The following is a 20,177-nucleotide window of genomic DNA, read 5'->3' as shown; positions in this document are numbered from 1 at the left end:
CGTGGGGGGCGGGATCAATGAAATTCCTGCCTTTTTCTGTTGCTAAATTACATAATTCTGGTGTATGTGGTTATTTAAACATTCCCTGATAAACGTTATTCAGCGTCAATAAATGAGTGCTCCTCTTACCGCGGCTCACGGTTCGCCTCGACGGCAGCTTCGGACGGCCCCCCCCGTCTGACCTCTCCCCTGTCCACGGCTCTTTCCTCCCGGGGGTGCTGCTCCTGCCCCCCGGGGACCCGGCTCTTTCCTCCCGAGGACTTCGTGCCCGCTGCCGCTGTGCCCTTGCCTGCGGCCGGCAGCGGTGGTCTCCTTCCTGCTGGGGACCACCGGGTTATTCACGCCCGTTGCGGCTCAGCGACCCGGTTTTCACCGACTGGCGGGTGAAGACTTAATTCGCCACGACGCCTGCTTCGGCCCCGTTACGACGGCATGTTCCGGCCCGCCCCCGGTGGGGATGCCCTCGCCCTCGTTGGGGCCCCTACCCTCTCCTGCGGCCCCCTTCCGACGGCCCGTTCCATGGCCCGGCCCTCACCTGCAACCCCGTCCTCCTCGGCCCCTGTGGTGCTTCCTCTCAAAACGCAGGGTTTGTCTCCATGGTTGAATTCTGGGGGGGGATTGTGTGGTGACCACTGTATAACATGACATAATTCACTCATGGAACTACAGTTAAGGGTATTGTTTCCGCACGGACATATGTGTTGCTTACTGTATATATTAGAGGTTTCTCAATACTCAAATTTCCCCTCCTCGACTCCTCGACTCCTTGGTCCTCCGGTAGTGATCCGGAAATGAATTTCAGCGCGCCATGTTGAAGGATATCTCATTTCTCTAAATGCACACCGAGGACCGAGGATCGAGCATCGAGGAGGCTCTCTGGAGGAGCTCTAACCGAGGAGACACTGATGCATCCTCCACGGCTCCTCCACGGATGCATTTCCGGGAACGGTGGAGGCGTGACGCACGGCCGGACTTATCTCAGCCAATGACAGCTCTGCATGCATCCCTTGGATATTATATTAGTAACTGCTTTCATCACAACGCGATGTTTACAGTGAGAACAGCTGTGAGGTCCGTGCAGAAAGCAGAGCGGTGTGTATAATATATATCACTCAGTATAACAGGCCTACTCTCTTTATTTGCTGTAGTTTAGTAGATATCTACAAACAAAGAGTCCATATTTTTCTAAGACCATTTAGTGCTTCACATAATAAAATACACAACGGCTGTAGCCTGATTATGCTTTAGGAGCAGTATGTGTGTGTGGTACATTGTGTAGGTGTGTGTGTGGCACAGTGTGTAGGTGTGTGTGGTACAGTGTGTGTGTGTGTGTGTGTGTGTGTGTGTGTGTGTGTTGTACAATGCGTAGATGCGGTGGACAGATGGGTCTCAGTTGGTTTGGTGTCCGATGCTTACTTTTAATACTTGTACAACTTTTGGCACGTAATTTCAATTCCCCATTTCAGCGACCAGAGAGAGGGGGGGGGGGGTGTATATCCAGTCTCTGATTGTGTTACGTTATTATGAGAGTGCTCTCATACTTGTTTGATTCTGAAATTGTATATATTTATATACATATATGTGTGTTTGTATATGTCCGCATCTGTAGCCTGTTATTGTTGCATTATACCGCACTGTGAATGAATTAAAAGTAAATATATAAGTAATCATGAACACATCTGTCCATCAGACAGAGGGCTGCTGTGTCTCCTGTCATCATTAATGGACGTCTCTTTAAAATGACCGCTCAGAGGAGAGGAGTTCTCATTTCTCTAACCGCCTGCTGCTTCCCCTCCTCTCTCCTCGGTTCCCCTCCTCAGTCCTCCGCTCGCATCTCCTGTGGGCGGCACCAAGTCTCGAGGAGGGGAGTCGAGGATAGGAGTCGAGGAGGGGAAATTTGAGTATTGAGAAACCTCTCTAGTGTGCCCTCCTTGCTTCTCGTCCTCTTGTCTTCCCGGGCTGCGACCCAACAACATGTCCTTTTCTCCTCCAAAGTAAAGTACCCTTTTGCACCTTCATTGACGGAATAGCCCTAACAGCCTGATCGTGTCCCTTCTGCCCATAACATTTCCTGTAAATATCAGTAGATGGTAAAAACATTGATCAGGTTTATCATTTTACAGCTGAGCACATTTGCACACTTGTATGATATTGCCTGGAAAAAAGTGGTGAAGTGGCACAGTGTTGCCCTGAGGCAACGAACAAAAAAACATAGTTTTAGCTAATTAATAAATACATAATAAGTCTTTAAACAATCAAATATACTTCTTTACGTATTCATGCACATGCATGTATTAATAGTTAGTTTGAACTTCTGTTTTTTTTCAGAATAAAACTGATTTAAATTAAATAGTGTGGTGACCACTGTATAACATGACATAATTCACTCATGGAACTACAGTTAAGGGTATTGTTTCCGCACGGACATATGTGTTGCTTACTGTATATATTGTGTGCCCTCCTTGCTTCTCGTCCTCTTGTCTTCCCGGGCTGCGACCGGGCTTCCTTTTCTGCTCCGAAGTAAAGTACCCTTTTGCACCTTCATTGCACCGCCTCCGACTCCCTTTCTCTCGGCACTACAATAGTGTATTTAATTCAAATTACGCCATATCCACATTGATTTTGATTTCTAACACTATACAGATATTTGATTTGTGCACTGCGACCTGTTTAGCTTAATGATGTTTATTTATTTTTTCCTTTATGAGTATTTTCTGTTAGTTATAATAGTTTTGTTTTGAAAGAGTAGTTTTATTATTGATCCAGTAGTAGCTGTTAAGGCAACGTCCGGATGAGAATCGTTCTTAAAACCAAAAAGAAGAAATCCTTCCCGCTTTTATTTTGACGTCATCAAACCGCACCGGAAGTGAAGTTCCCAGCTCTTTCTAACCTGGATCGAGGTGGCGTCTCGTCGCTACGGTTCTCTCTCTCTGTGTTCCTGAGAAAGTGTGTGCGAGCTGCAGCTCTACTGATCCATCATCTCTGTGTTTGGATAAACCTCTGAATGGACTCTGTGCTCTTTTTTCTGGAGTGTTTACCTCGCACTATAGGAGCTAGCTTAGCATGCTAGCTGGAAACACGTTAGCAACGCTAGTCAGATTGAGAGTTTGACGGAAAGAGAAACGGTGTGTTTAACGGAGTCTGCAGGGAAAGGTGATCTAGGAAACATGAGTAAAGTCCAAATGCTGCTGTCGTTGAAGAAGCAGCGACTCACTGCTGAAGAGATATTTGCTCTGTTTGAAAACACGATAGCAGAGCTCGAGGAGGAGCTGTCTCTTTCCAAGGAGGAGAACAAGAGACTCCAGAAACTTCTGGACGCTGTTTTACAGCCTCAGCTTCGGATACACAGAGCAGGTATGTTCCCTTTACCCTTAATTAACACTTTAAACTCTTCAGTAGCACTTTATTATCACATTAATAACACTTTAGACCATTTATCAGCACTTGATGCAGGTAAGTAAAAGTGCAAATACCACACTGTGAAAATCCTCCATTACAAGTTAAAGCAATTCATATCTTTAAGTTTATCTTATTTAAGTAAAAGTATGTAAGTATTATTAGACACATGTACTTTATTATAATAATTCAAATGTATTACGGAAGAGCAAACTTACCAAAATAAATATATTTATAAACATACATGGATTGAATAATATGCCATTTAATGTACTGATTTAAATATTACCCATACATGTAGGCACTAGTTGGTTAAATGTGACATACATTGATACTTTAGTTTTAATGTGCTTCTTTATTCACCTTTTCTTTTTAAATGTGTGAAAGCAAATAAAAACAAATACTTAATTCAAATGGCGCGAGAATAATTCATAAATAAATCAATCGATACATATGTTCAATAATACATTAAACACATCTAAAATGTTACTTGATAAAGAACAGGGGAACTAGTACAAAGGTTATTAAGTAATTAAAACGTTAATATATATTAATGTAAAATCTCATCAATCAATTATTGCCAACATGTATTTATAATATATTCTGTATATTGTGGTGACCACCTATTAATACACTGGGACATAATTCATACATGGAACTACAGTTGGGGCTATTGTTCCCACACGGACATGTTATGTGTTTACTATATATGTTGTGTGCCCTCCTGACTTCACTCTCTTCTTCCCGGACTGCAACCGGACAACATGACCTTAGCTGCTCTCAAATAAAGTTCCCTTTTGCACCTTCCTTGCACCGCCTCTGACTCCCTATCTCTCGGCACTACAATATATATATATATATATATATACATACATATACATACACATAATATATATTTTGAGAGAGATATACACTAGTATTAGACGCAGTCAAAAGTTTGGACACGTCTTCTCATTCAAAGTTTTTTATTTATTCAAATTGGTTCTGCTTTGTAGATTTATACTGAAGACATCTAAACTATGAAATAACACATTAACTAGAATTATCTAGTAAACAAAGAAGTGTTAAACAATCCAGAATATGATTTATATTTTGTTGGCTACTGCAGAATGCAGAGCCCCCCACCATCTCACCTCCTCCTCCATGCTTCACGGTGACTATTCTCTTCTTCTTGTTGTTCATCCTCAGTAGTGGATCTTTGCAGCAATTGGACCATGAAGGCCTAATTCACGCAGTATCCTCTGAACAGTGCATGTTAAAGGTAGAGAGTAAAACTCTAACACAGAAAAGATGTGTCTATTGTTACGACCCGCCCTCTACTCCGTGGTAGTGAATCGTGGAGAGACCTGCAACATAAAACAATACACGCAAAAACCAGTACTTGATAACGATCATTTATTGAAGTACAGCCGTTTACTCACACAAGCAATCCGGCATACGCAAGGAGGTCTGGAGGACTGGAGGGGAGCACGTAACATCTATGCTGCCCCAGAACGCCTCGTTGGAGATTTTTCTTTTTCCATTTTTCCCTTCCGGGGCATACTGACGTAACGAAGTCCAAATGGACAAATCCGCGAAGCTCCACACTAGGGATGCCAGAAACTGACCATGATCAAATTCGACCCCACGAAGCATTCTCACCTGTTTGTCCTTACTGGTGTCATTTTCTGGTTGCTAACAAACGCCATTGTAAAACATAATCACTGATGTTCCGCTGTAACGGTGGTGGACTCATCAGAACAGAGTGGGTGAGCTGACCAATCAGAGCACAGTGGGCTCATAGGGGGGGGGGGCAGGAGCTCCAACAAGCCGTGTAAGACAGAGAGTGAATACACATACTATACAGAGATGCTGTATGACAAAAACCAATGTGATTTTGGAACATTGAACAATGTAAATCTATTCTAGTAGACCTCAACAATGGAATTATGATCAGTAGAAATGGCCATGTCATGGGGACCTTTAAGATTGTCTGCTCCTTGAGCTCTGTGATCATCTATGTGGGCTCTAATCTGAGGTGCTTTAATTTGTGGTTTCTGAGGCTGGTAACTCTGATGTATTGATCCTCTGAGCAGAGGTAACTCTTGCTCTTCCTTTCCCGGGGGGTCCTCATGAGAGCCCGCCTCATCATAGCATTCGATGGTTTTTGCGATTGCACTTAATTTTTTAACACTTTTTTGTTAACTAGATAATTCCATATGTGTTCTTTCATAGTGTTGATGTCTTCAGTATTAATCTACAAAGTAGAAACAAATTAAAATAAACAAAAACCATTGAATGAGAAGGTGTCCAAACTTTTGACTGGTACTGTATATAAAAAAACACACATATTTTAATATTTAGCAGGTTCCCTCATCTATAATCATTTATACAAGCGCAACTTTGAACATGTACAGCAGTAAAATGCAACATACGAAATAATCAAGAAACATCATAAATTAAACACTGACAGGGAACATTTTACTGCACCATTGTTACTGTTACGTAAGAAGGTGCAGTCAAATGTTCTGATGATACTTGCATACTTTTACTTAAATAAGGTTTGAATGCAGGATTTTAATTATATACTGTAGGCGTAGTGTATCTGTGAACGATCCCAAATACAATTCCTTGTTTATTGCAGCTAGTGCTACGCCAGAAGAAAAAACCCTTTTTCATTTTCAAAGGGGCTGGGCTACATAAGTTGAACTGAGACAACAAAAATACACATTAAGTGGGACAAAGAAAGATAATGTGAAAATATAAAAACAAAGGCATTAATTAGGGCTGAAAAATGTCTCCCATTGTAATGGTGATTAGATTTTTAAATGCTAACACTTAAAGGAGAGGTGTCATGGCCATTTCCACTGATCATAATTCCATTGTTGAGGTATACTAAAATAGAAAAATACTGTGCAATTTTCCAAACTCACATTGGTTTCGCATACAGCATCTCTTTAAAGTATGTGTATTCAGCAGTATTCACTTTCTCCACTAAACGGCTCGTTGCAGCTCTTGCCCCCCCTCCCTGTGAGCACATTGTGCTCCGATTGGTCGGGACCAGTCAGGACGTTGTGAATCGCGCTGAGCTCCGTGGAGGTGTGATTTCCTTGTTTAGCGATACACAGCCAAATTCACCCTGAGCACACAAAGTCACAGCCGAAGTAAAAACAATAAGTGTGGCTTGATATTGAGTATGAAAAAGGTTGATAAACGCTGTGAGAATGGGTCTGCAGAGAGAATTTCGCCGCGATCCCAACTGTCTGTTATCAGCCTGCAGGCAGGGAGGAGAGATCAGCAGAGCTGCCTGCACTGAGTGTGTGTGTGAGGAAGTCGTGGATCGGTCAATTTGGACCAATCAGCGGGGGCTTAACGTAACGGCTCCGCGGACGTAACGTAACGGCTCCACGGATTGGCCCATTTGGTTCCGGCTACCGCATGACCGTATCGCGTCATAGTTCTGGGCGTGGCTACTGGGTGCTTCTACGACACAGCACCCAGGAAGTAAAAAATGGACAATGACGTTTCACCAACGAGGCGTTTTGGGGAGGTATTTTCTGTTTTAGAGTTTTACTTGCTACAGGGTGTACTTTGAGGGTTTTGACTCTGCACACCACTTACATGCATAAAAACCTTCATAACACACAAGGGGACTGGTAATAACCGGAAAAGCATGACATGTCTCCTTTAACAGTTTGTTCTGAATGTGTCTCCTGTTACCTGCAGACGTCCAGCAGCTGGTGGTGGTTAAAGAAGAGGTTCTCCCTGACCAGCAGGAGTGGAGCTCCAGTCAGGACCAGGAGGACCCAGAGCCCCCCCCCACACATTAAACAGGTACAGGAGGAAGTCAGGATCAGTCAGGAGGTGGAGGAGGCTGATATCACCAAGTCCACTTTCACTCCTGACCCTGTGAAGAGTGAAGATGATAAAGAGAAACCTCAGTCCTCACAGCCTCATCAAAGACAAACTGAACACATGGAAACAGAAGCTGATGGAGATGACTGTCGAGGACCAGAACCAGCCAGGAACTCAGATCCAGAGAGCAGTTTACAACCAAAGACTGAGGACGACACTGGAGACTCTTCTGAACCCGACACTGGAGACTCTTCTGAACCTGACACTGGAGACTCTTCTGAACCTGACGCTGAACACAGTGTTGATTGGAAGGAGACCAGAGAACCTGCATCAGGCTCAAACTCACTGAAAAATAGACATGAATCTCTCAGTGATCCACGATGTAGTGCTGAAAATAAACCATTCAGCTGCTCAGTCTGTAAGAAAGCTTTTTCACTGAATGGAAATTTAAAGGCACACATGAGAGTCCACACAGGAGAGAAAGCACACAGCTGCTCAGTCTGTAAGAAAGCTTTTTCACATAGTGGAAGTTTAAAGAAACACATGAGAGTCCACACAGGAGAGAAACCCTTTAGCTGCTCAGTTTGTACCAAATCTTTTGCACAGAGTGGAAGTTTAAATATACACATGAGAGTCCACACAGGAGAGAAACCCTTTAGCTGTACAGTCTGTAAGAAAGCTTTTTCACATAGTGGAAGTTTAAAGGAACATATGAGAGTCCACACCGGAGAGAAACCACACAGCTGTACAGTCTGTAAGAAAGCTTTTTCACAGAGTGGACATTTAAAGAAACACATGAGAGTCCACACAGGAGAGGAAGAATAGAGCTGCTATGTTTGTGACAAAAGATTGAAATGGCATAATCGTTTCAAAAGACACAAGTGTGTTGGTCGTCAGCTGCTTCTGTAACTGTATGGGAATACATTTGTCTATTTTGTGTCCTGATGACCTAATGCCGTTACATGTACTACGTTACTCCCTAAGCCTGATTTCACCCACCTGCAACCGATTCACTAATAATCACAAATGTTCATTTCTTTGACCCCTTGACTCGACAACTTTCTTGTTTAATAATCGTTACATCTCCTCAGGACCAAGTTCCCGTGTCCTGTCTTTCACCTGCTGATCACCCACTGCTCATTTAACCTGTTAAGCCCGAAGGTCCCCGCCGGCGGGTACTTTAGTTATTTTTTTCACGACACTGTGTCTCAGGGGATCTTAATATTTAAGAACCTATTAATGTGTTATACCAGATTAACGGGAATTATCTCCGCTAACTGGAGATATAAACTATTTTTACCAAAACAAAACACAAGTCTCATAAGAAGCATCTAATGGCGCATTTCCACTGCAACGGGTAGCCCCGTTTAAGCGTCCTTAACCGTCCTCAAGCGGCCAGGCCAGTTTTTGGTGGCCTTTCCATATATCCTAGCACCGGCTAGCGGGTACTTTTTCCCTCTTTTTCCGGCCCCATAAAATCGTGGTTCTATCAGGCCAGGCCAGGGCTGAACTAGTGACGTCAACACTCTCGACTGCTGATTGGTCAGAGAGAATCGTCACAAGATCGCGCGCGAGATCATCCCTAGCGTCGCATATATATCTAGAAGCAAGCTTGCAGCATTTTGTAAACGGAGGAGCTAAAAAAATGGCAACGTCGAAGAAAAGCACACCGTGGTCGACCGAGGAGGTGACGACGTTCCTTAATCTCATTGGGGATGATAAAATCCAGCGGGAGCTCGACGGAACTACGCGAAATGTGAAAGTGTTCCAGGATGTCTCTGCACAGATGTCCGAACGCGGATTGTCGAGGAATTTCCTGCAGTGTAGGGAAAAACTCAAAAAGATGAAGAGTGAATATCGCCAAGTAAAGGACAACAATAACACGAGTGGTGCGGGTAGGAAACAATGGAAGTGGTTCGACTTGTTGGACCAGATTTACGGCCATAGACCGGCCAACGTTGGGAGGGAGGGAGGCCTGGACTCTGCAACGGCTTTACTGGAGTCCCTGCAAGGTACGCTCACTTCTAACAAATAAGTCTATTTTAATCCTTACATTAATGTTCGACAACCCATACTTTTATGGAGCCCCGAAGAGCTACATAGCTAGCTAAGGCAGATAGCCTAGGCAGATAGCCTTAGCTAGAGCTATTGTTTGCTAACACCATATGTGCCATTGTTTACGTTCAGTTTTTCTTTTCTATAGTTGTTGTTGCTATTTAGTATTGTGCTGCAGTAGTTTGTGGAATTAACAGGTCATTTTGCTGTTCTAGATGATTACATTGGGACTAGTGAGGAGGAACATTCCCGAACAACGGGTGATGGCAGGGTTCCGTCCACAACATCGTCATCGAATCCAGAACGGACCACAGACACTAGCCGAAGAACCGACACCAACTCAACCACCAACGCCGAGTGCCATCACGACACCGCAGCGTGTGGTTCTAGGTAAGAAATAGAAATGGCAAAACGACTGGAATTGTGTTTTGTTTTTTTAAACCTTGGATCATCCATCGTCAGTAATTAAAATAAGCTATACCACTGTGTGGAAATGCTCTGTTACAAGTAAAGTCTTAGCTAGTAAGCAGCTAGTACAGTTGTGTGTGACATCCTATCATATACATATATGTATATTCATTATCAACAGGCTGGACATAATGTAATTCACAATCATTGTAAACATCTAGGGCCAGAACTTTCTTTAGTTCACCTTACTGTTGTTCTGTTTATACATGTTATTCTTATATCCTTGTGTGACCTGTACCTGTCCAGTGTTTTTTCCTTATTGCTAATTATTATCTTATTGTCACCCAGGCAAGAGGAAACGAGGAGGAGAGGATCAGGCTCAGCAGGAACTGCAACATGAACAGCACATGGCCCAGCAGGAACGGCACTTGGACTGGGCCAAAGCGTCTGCTGAGCGGAGATGGGAGTTGGATGCGGCCTTGAGAAGGGAGGAGGCCGCTCAAGCAGAGACCTTCAACCTAGCCTTCCTGCACACTCTTGGCGAGGTGCTAGGGGGACTGGGCAGCCGACATGGCCCGTCTCCTCCGTGATACTTCAAATAACCTTAATAGTTATTGTACATATTATATATTTTTTATCTAGTTAATTTTTAAATGCAACATTTGTACTTTCTTGTTTATTTATTTTCTTTAAAATGTGCATTTTATATTTATTTGTCCAATGCCATGTATATCTATGCTGGCTGCAATACAGTTTTACATTTTTTATTTGTATTGTTTAATGGCATGCCTTTTTGATACCATTTTTTTATTTTTTTTTATACTCCCATCAATAAAGTACTTCTTTGACTTATCTTATCTCTTGTTGATAATGAATTGCACCCAACAGAAACAAATCAGATTCACATAATCTTGATTTAGAGAAGATATAAACATACATGAATTTATAAAGCAATAACAAACACCATCAGTTAGGAAAAAGCCCATAAGATAAGTTAGTTTTAAGAGATTTAAAGCAAGAAATTTAGTTTGCTAGCTTGAGGTCCTCCTCTAAAACATTATTACATGTTTATTTTTGTAATAGTATTAAGAATACATGATAAATACATAATACATGTAGTAGAAATTGCTCAATTGTAATACCCTCGTTCTACTAGACTCAAACAACACATTCCTTATATATTTCAAAGACGAGAGAACAAAAGAAGAAACCTATAACCCATTCAAGCAAGCTTTTAACATGTCTAGAAGAAAGATTGAGGTTATATTTTAACATATTATTTTATGTTGTGGATACTTTAGCCTCCATCCATGTTTACAATTGTCCACACTATTTTACACTTGCATTTATGAATATAGTTTTGCTGTGTTTTACACTTTAGTATTTATGTTTATAGTTAGCTTTGATATTCGCTTAATTTATTAGAAAGATTTTCTTTTCATGATCTGATATTTCCTCAAATGTTCTTATTATGGGGCAGTACTTACTTGTGCTTGAAATTCAAATATTTACTAAATATTCAATTCAGATAACAACATTTGTTTAAAACATTTGACAAACACAAACACAAAAAAAGATGTATTTATGTTCAATACAATGAATACAATACAATGCATATTTAGGTATTCAGGTAGCGCATCAAACCCTCTCTGATGTCAGTGCCGTCCTCCTCTGCACCTTGAGCCACTGCTACCCCAGGCTCTGCTGCTGCTGGTGCATTCCACCCATCATCATAGTCCTCTCCATGACTCTCGCAGAGGTTATGCAGAGCACAGCATGTCAGCACCATGGATTTCACAAGAAACAAGTAAACGATCGCTTCCACATCCTCCATTGTTGTGTGTGTTTTGTGAGTTGTGTCGCATTGAAGATGACACTACTGCAGTATTACCCAGCGTCGCTCCGCCCAAAAAGCCCGCCAAAAAGCCGATCGCCCCGCCTACACTGCGTTGCTACCCCAGGTCCTAAACTGTAATGGAAATGCGCCACGGCCTCGGACGGTCAGCGAGGCAGCCCGAGGCCTGAGCGAGGACGCTTAGGGACGCTTAAACGGGGCTACCCCGCTGCAGTGGAAATGCGCCATAAATTACCCCAGAGCGAAAAATGCTAACCTATTACTGCACCGATAATCACTCCTAGCTCCCTTATTACTTATCCTAGGTGCACATCCAACGCATCGTTTATGATCGCAAGGAGACACAGAATCTAACGGTGCCCACCTCAACACTGAAAGATACAAACTCGCGACGTTATCAACAAAAACGTACATCAAAACAAGTGGCGCCCTTTTAGAAGGGAAGATATGGTCATTTGTTCTGGGAATGTCATTTGAGCCTGAAACCTGAAAAACAGGCTTGGGGCCTAACAGGTAAGGTGGACTGACCTTTACAATGGACCAGCCAGTCTTAGTGTCTTAATGCAAACGTTTTGTAAAGTGATGCTAGACCAAAGACGTGCTGTTGGGCTGTGGGCTCTCTGCAGGACGGTGTCTGTACTCAAAGATTGTTGATGAAATGAGAGATTCACTCTGTTTTTGTTGTCTAAACGACGCCAACAGAGCGATACGTCTTCTTTCTAGCAGATGGCATAAATGTTACATCATCCAGTTCAACTGTCATCCACACATTAATGATTCAAAACAGCAATGTGTGAAATATGGCTAGTAATTGACTATTTCAACAGAATGTGAAGAGGTTACAGTCTTGAGGCCATGTCCAATATGTTTATGCTTTGTTTGATTAAATATACTGAAATGAGCATTCAATGACTCAATTATTCTGAATTACTGTGATTACATCATGGGTTTGCATTGCAATATTAGAACGCATAAAACCCAACTTTATTTCTTCCAAGTTGCGGGTGTTCATTGTTTAGAAGTCCGCTGTGTTTCGTCCAAGCTTCCATTTCGTGCTCCGATAATGCTGAAAGTATCTGTTGTATGCTTTACCTGCTCCAGTAACACAAGTGTAATTCACTGGACAGAGACAAGAGATGGTGGATGGATCCAGAGGAGAACCAGAAGATAGTCCGTATAGAGCCTTCAGGTTCTGAAAATGATCAGGGATAGAGCTAGAAAAAAAAATCCAAAACCCTGAATAGAGCTAGAAGTCCCTAGCAACCACCTTGGTAACAATGAAAACGTTGTATAGACACAATTTCCTGAAGTAATCTTCGTAATAACTAGCAAACTAAAGATCATGGACATCCACTGCACACATATTCTGAAATAACAACTCATATTTCTCTCAAATGACATCAAAACGCATTTTAATGGCCAAACTAACCTTAAAATAGGCATTTTACACCGAGAATAAAACGAAGTTTGGCCATGTTTTTTTTTCTGCAGGGAGAAATTTGAAGATCACGTGACATAGACGCCAGCCATTGGAATGAATGGAATTGCAGTTGGAGGTCAACCAATCACAGAGCTTGAGAACTAATCACGGGGCTTGTCGAACAGAGCACATGGTGTAGTCCTAAACGATAGCTGGGGATTCTGGGTAGTGTCTTCTGTCTTCTGCCATCCTTTACTCCGAAAAAATATGTGTTTCTCCAAATCGAAGGGGAAAAATACAAAAGCATTGCACACAATCCCAATCAATGTTTTGTAATTAACAAGGATAATCTGGTGTTTTTTAGTCGATGAGTAGTGCAGATATCACTGTAAAATCAATCGACAGTAAGAGGAATACTTACTTCCGGGAGTACAATTCTCCGTTATCCAATGGGAATGGACGCTCACATTGCCTTTAAGGGCAGCTGACACAAACAAATGCCGTGCTTCCATGAGTGTCAAATCCCGCCGCAGATGGGAATACATTGAAATCAGTTGAAAGCTATTTGCGTCCCTTTATGAAGCTGAAGGAGCCTAGGAGCGTCACAACTGCACTCCAACCCAGTCTCACAAAAAAACGCGTAATAACTACGTTGGTCCACAACGTACAACGTAGTATTTCTACAAAAACGCCTCTGAAATTGTAGGATCCCTACGTTTTTTTCACCATTCATTCCAATGGCTGACGTCTATGTCACGTGATCTTCACATTTCTCCCTGCAGAAAAAAAAAACATGGCCGAACTTCGTTTTATTCTCGGTGGAAAATGCCTATTTTAAAGTCAGTTTGGCCATTAAAATGCGTTTTGATGTCACATGTTTTTTTAATTTCCTAGTTATCATGAAGATTACTTTGTGGAAATTGTGTCTATACAACGTTTTCATTGTTACCAAGGTGGTTGCTAGGGATGCTGCTATCGATATTATTTATGTTATGTTGTGTAACTGTTTAATGGTGTTATCTTTATTGCTACCCCCTTCCCCGTCAATGTATAGTGTTGGTCCACAGCGCAAACATATTAGTTTAACAAAATCCGCATCTAAAATTGTGGCATAGATACGTTATTTTCCCCTGTGCAATTCTCCATTTACTCAACAATAACACATAATTATCCTTGTGTTTATTTATTTGTTTGATTAATAAACACAAGTTGGAGTCCGTCAGGACCGAGGGTCGGAGCAGCTCATTTGCTTTACAGAATATTACACCTGGAAGTAAGTATTCTCTCCACTTCGCTTGACTGATAGTCCTCAAGCTCTGTGATTGGAGAGTGTGCCGAGCGTCGAACAGCACTTGAAATTGGATGGAACCACGACAGACTGTCCAAAACTGGATTTGAACGGGTCCCCCCCATCCTCCCCAACCCCGTCCCCAGAACTACACATGCTGGCTATTGGGTGTTTTGCAACATGCTCTATGGCACGTCTCTACTGGGAGTTGTAGTTTTAAAAGACGTTTTCGTATTTCCCATAATAAGAAGTGGCCAGTATTAAACTGTGTACATCCCTGGAGTTTTAGGGGATAGGAAATACTCAAATGTAAAACATATAATTAATAAATGGGTGAAAATTGCTTGTGCCCATAATGGGCAGCATTAATATATACCCACATGCCAGCTAAGGTCAGAAGAGCTTTATTTAACAGCTGGTCTTATGTCTGTGACTCCTCCTGTTGTTCATTGATAAGCCTGAAACATGCACTTGTCAAGGTTCAGAGGCACATTTAGCAAATATGGCAGCAGCCATCGATCATCTTAAGATAAGATATACTTTATTGATCCCAAGTTGGAAACATTTGCGTTACATCAGCATGTGTAACAGTTGTAAATATGCAGTGGTGTTTATTTGTAAATCATTTAGTATAATCACACAAATTCTGTGTTTTATATTTAATAATTATGTGTTCTTTATTTATTGATTGTTCAATACCTGACAAGGCCGGAGATGAAAAACTTTGGTCGCAGGTTCCTCAACAGTGCATTACAAGACATCTATCAATATGTGTGTATACCTCCACCATTAAACTGTCGTATTCTGCACATTTCTTATACGATCTACATACATCTTATATAAGAGTATAATACATATGTATAATATCAGTTCAAATAAGTGCTTCAACATAGTTAACATTGCTGGAGGTATACACAAAGTTTTTCATTCATTGCATAATGTTATGTTCCCTATTAGGCTAGGGGAACTCAACTAAAGGGAAGAAACACAACCAGATTGTTATTGGTATAATTATAGGTGATTTATTTTAAATAGCAGCGGTAAACAAAATGGAAGGCGTGCAGCCTGAAACAAACAAAAGGGGTCAAAAGGGCACAGGTTGACAGATAACCAAACTAAGGGAGGACTCAAAAGGAGTCTAAAGGCATACAGGGAAAATAAATACTAATATGCTAACTAAAGAACGAAACAAAACCTCACTTTAAAAGTGGTACAGACTAACACAGGAAATATATACAAAACACACAGCTAAACTAAAAGGCAACAGTCACAAAATCCTAATCTACTCTAAACACTAACTAAACTACTCTACACTCTAACTAAGCTACTCTAGACACTACTAATCACACAAGTTTAACCACAGTTAACAGAATTATATTAGAGCACGTAGCGAGAGACGTCTGTCCACATGTTAGAGCCTCCAGAGTGGTGATAGTCCGCAGCCTTTGTACTCCTCCCCAGCAGGTGTGCGCCGGCTGTGCGCTGCGATTGGACGTCGTCAATCCAATCACCGTCTTCAGAGTCGGACCAGGGGGTGTGCAGCCAAGGATGTTGGAGCAACCACACAGCTCATTTGCATAAACACACACACAGCTGAAAACACTCACAGGCAGATTAAGGAGCAGACAAACAGCAACCGTAACACATAACTACACCGTTTGTGTATATGATATGTCAATAAACCTTAGAAAATCTTGAAATCTTGAAAGGGATGTGCAAAATAGTCATCATATACAGTCTTTAATTAACTATTAGTAGAGAATAACGAGTAATGAATATACTTTATAGGGATCCTATTAGTATCTAATAATAAAAATAATGAAATTCAATAACATGCTTTAACCACTAGGTGTCCCTTTATATCAGCTTTGCACCTTTATGGTGTAAATACAGCCTATCTACCAATTGGATCAAATATAAAAGTCAGCCGAATTAGTGTTGATACTGCAAGGAGACGTATTGTGTGAAAAGAAATGTAAGATGTTGTTTAATGGCTGATATATTTATGATCCATGTCACGTTTTCAGTGTTGGCGGCAGTTCCTCATGTTTGTCTAGAAGTCTTCTCAGCAGGGCTCTATAAATACAGAACTATGGCAGATATGTAATATTTAATGCAACCGAACCGTGTATTACAATGCCGTTATGTGATGACTTCCAAAGAGAAAAGCAAGCAAACTCGGAATAAAGTGTTTTCGGTCTGTTTCCGGTATTTGTTTATGACGATGTGATGTGAGATGTGAGACTGGAATTGCACAGGGGAAAATAACGTATCTATGCCACGATTTTAGATGCGGATTTGGTTAAACTAATACGTTTGCGCTGTGGACCAACACTATACATTGACGGGGAAGGGGGTAGCAATAAAGATTACACCATTAAACTGTTACACAACATAACAGAAAATATCGATAGTGTTGTGGAAATAATTATCATAAGACGCCAATTAGTAACATACAGGACAAACCTCGATGTCTGTTTACCTTCTTTAAGGACACAGGCGGCTTAGCCAATAATGTTATTGTTCCCATTCTGTGACCGGTCAATACTGGGATACAGATGGTCTGTGTTGTGGGTACACTGGGACACTTCCTTCTCTGTATTTGTGGACTCCAAGGTAAAATCTTCGAGGTCATAAGTGTCCGAGGCAAGTAGCTCTGTGTTCCCACACTGTTTAGGCTATCTCCTCAAATATGTTGTTTACTCTCTGCGAAACCAGTTAGATGGGCTGGCAAGAGAGAGGCTCTCCAGAATTGACGTGGCAACTCTACCGTGAAGTCAGAACCTCTGACTCTTGGACTTGTGATGTGAATCCTCCGGCCGTTAACTCCAAATAAACCATCATGTGTTTGACATCAAAGCTACTGCTCTTCCCGTGTCTCCTTCCTGAGTCGGTGACTCCCACTGCATAGCTACACAGAAGTTTCCGCTACAGATAGCAGCGTCCCTAGCAATCACCTTGGTAACAATGAAAACGTTGTATCGACACAATTTCCTGAAGTAATCTTCGTAATAACTAGCAAACTAAAGATCATGTACATCCACTGCACACATAATCTGAAATAAGACCTCATATTTCTCGCATCAAATGACATCAAAAGGTATTTTAATGGCCAAACTAACTTTAAAATAGGCATTTTACACCGAGAATAAAACGAAGTTCGGCCATGTTTTTTTTTTCTGCAGGGAGAAATGTGAAGATCACGTGACATAGACGCCAGCCATTGGAATGAATGGTGAAAAAAAACTTAGGGATCCAACAATTTCAGAGGCGGTTTTGTAGAAATACTACGTCCTACGTTGTGGACCAACGTAGTTATTACACGTTTTATTATGAGACTGGGTTGCGGGACCCTGACCAAGCTGGACGTTTATGGAGTGAGAGTGTGATGTCTTTCCTCACGGGATTTGGTTTTCTGCAGCTGGTTCTACTGCCATAAGGCACACAGTATTGCAGTCTTCATAGCCTATATCTCAATATCTCCGTCGTGGTTGAGATATAAATCAGAGATGTGCCGAGACCTTAGCCTGTTAGGTCCCTCATGATTCGGTAATTGATTAGAAATTCGGTACAGGTGTTTTGTCAAAGAAATGTGACTTGATGACATATCATGTCATTAAGCCTACTAGTTTAAAATGGTAAACATACTGTGTATGGTGTATATACAGTCATTGGGTTTTTTATGTGTGCATGTGTGAATATGTCAAACGTATATAAGCCTAATGTATATGTCTCCCTTTATTTGTAGGGTACTTGTCATACTAATGTTTTAGTGCGGCACAATACAGAAGAGATGCTAGGCCTATGTGTTGAAAATATTAATATTAATATTCTTACATTCTTCAGTCATACTATGCCTTGTTGTAAATTGAATTACATGTACATGTGGGGGAACAATGTTCAGCTGATCTAACAGAGATTATAAAATACAGCGCTATGACAAAACACTCGACAGCTGATGCAGCTGTTGCCACGTAATAATTAATGGACGTTGCTTTAAAATGACCGCTCAGAGGAGAAGAGTTCTCATTTCTCTAACCGCCTTCTGCTTCCCCTCCTCTCTCCTCGGTTCCCCTCCTCAGTCCTCCGCTGCATCTCCTGTGGGCGGCACCAAGTCTCTAAGATAGGAGTTGAGGATAGGAGTCGAGGAGGGGAAATTTGAGTATTGAGAAACCTCTATTAAATAGGACAATACTCTGAGCATTCGCAGTTTAGTTTTTACAGTCACCGTTCACTTAGACAGTGAGAGGGAGGGAAAGGATCGGGTTTTGTCCCACATGGCTCTAAATAGCTCAATAGGCACACACTGTAGACACTAATTAGAAGAACACAGACTAAAACAGCAATGAGACGAATCAGATGATTAAACATGATCTTAAAATATATTTTTACATTTTTTTTTTGCATTTTGTTCATTCATTATTTTTAATACTTTCTGCTGACACTAGGTGGGGCTGTGCCCCTAATGACCAGTTGCCACTGGACAGGAGAGGACTCTCCCTCCACCTCTTTAATAACAGCGCCTTATATCCGGGTCCTACAGGTAGGTACCTACAGTATATGCTGCCTGTTTCTACACGGACCACTATTGCGGTAAGCATGTTGTAACTTCCGGTTGTTGTCATTGTCATCTCTGGGTATCCCGTGTGCCTGTTCTGTTGCTGATAGCTTATTATCTTAACTTAATCGATCATTTTAAAACTCTTGATCACGGCAACTGCCTGACGTTGTAATCACACGTTACTACAGCTTAAGCACTCACAACTCTCCTTCTCTTAGCGACTGTAACTCCACAGTTGCCTACACTCTTTTCGGGTTTGCTAACGGTAGCTACTTTAGCTTGATAGCTAGCCATGGCTCTTTCCCCAACCTCGGGTGTTATTTCCTGCTCTAACTTGCTCATGTGTAGTTACTTCCCTACCTACTTTACTGGTACCGATACATGTGTTAAATGTAGTATAGTTGTTAGGTTGGAGGCGGGAATCATAGCCATAGAAGCCCGGCTCCGCATCTTAGAACGTAACTCAGCTACAGTAAAGCCCATGTTAGCCGGTGCGGACCGGCAAAAGGTAGCTCCTCTTAGCCGTCCCCCGGCAACTGCCGAGCAGCAGGGAGACTGGGTGACTGTTCAGAAGGGGCATAACGCGAAACCCGCAGGTCCCCACCAACCCGTTCACGTATCTAACAGATATTCCCCACTCAGCGAGACACCCGCTGAGAAGCCAACTCTGGTTATTGGTAGCTCTATTATGAGACACGTGCATTTAGAGACCGAAGCCTCCACAGTCACATGCATTCCGGGGGCCAGAGCGGGCGACGTTGAGGCGCATCTTAAACTGCTGGCTAAAAATAAACGTAAATACAGTAGGATTGTTATTCACGTCGGTGGTAATGATGTTCGTTTACGCCAATCAGAATGCACCAAACTTAATGTGGAGTCGGTGTGTAGTTATGCTAAAACAATGTGGGACACCGTAATCTTCTCTGGTCCCCTCCCCAATCTGATCAATGACGACATGTATAGCCGAATGTTATCATTTCTGCGCTGGCTGTCTTGGTGGTGCCCAGCAAATAATGTGGGCTTCGTAAATAATTGGACAGCCTTCTTGGGAAAACCTGGTCTGATTAAGAGAGACGGCATTCATCCTACTTTGGATGGTGCAGATCTCATTTCGGCAAACATTTCAGGGCTTTGTGGACTTAATCCATGACAAACTGCAGTTGAGACCAGGAGGCGGAGTCGCAGTCTTACACGCTTCTCTACGCTTCTCTACGCTTCTCTACGCTTCTCTACGCTTCTCTACGCTTCTCTACGCTTCTCTACGCTTCTCTACGCTTCTCTACGCTTCTCTACGCTTCTCTACGCTTCTCTACGCTTCTCTACGCTCTCTCCTAGGCAGTCATCCATAGGAATCCCGAAC

The 20,177-nt window shown here is 42.1% G+C and overlaps 2 protein-coding genes across 2 annotated transcripts; both read left to right on the top strand.

Annotated features, from left to right (window-relative positions):
* The first annotated feature begins 3,258 nt into the window (after positions 1-3,258).
* Positions 3,259-8,638, top strand: LOC117537736 (gastrula zinc finger protein XlCGF42.1-like). Its single transcript, XM_034203068.1, has 2 exons — positions 3,259-3,354; positions 7,102-8,638. The coding sequence occupies exon 2, from the start codon at positions 7,351-7,353 to the stop codon at positions 8,053-8,055; it is 705 nt and encodes a 234-aa protein (XP_034058959.1). The 5' UTR covers positions 3,259-3,354; positions 7,102-7,350; the 3' UTR covers positions 8,056-8,638.
* A 213-nt stretch (positions 8,639-8,851) lies between these two features.
* LOC117537739 (zinc finger and SCAN domain-containing protein 29-like) lies at positions 8,852-11,211 on the top strand. The gene is made up of 3 exons (XM_034203070.1): positions 8,852-9,242; positions 9,501-9,675; positions 10,042-11,211. Exons 1-3 carry the CDS (start codon positions 8,876-8,878, stop codon positions 10,091-10,093), a joined length of 594 nt encoding a protein of 197 aa, XP_034058961.1. The 5' UTR covers positions 8,852-8,875; the 3' UTR covers positions 10,094-11,211.
* The last annotated feature ends 8,966 nt before the right edge of the window (positions 11,212-20,177 follow it).

The sequence above is a fragment of the Gymnodraco acuticeps genome, unplaced genomic scaffold (genome assembly GCF_902827175.1).
Source record: "Gymnodraco acuticeps unplaced genomic scaffold, fGymAcu1.1, whole genome shotgun sequence".
Taxonomy (NCBI): domain Eukaryota; kingdom Metazoa; phylum Chordata; class Actinopteri; order Perciformes; family Bathydraconidae; genus Gymnodraco; species Gymnodraco acuticeps.
The sequence above is the reverse complement of the archived record's forward strand: the minus strand, read 5'-3'. Positions and strand labels throughout refer to the sequence as shown.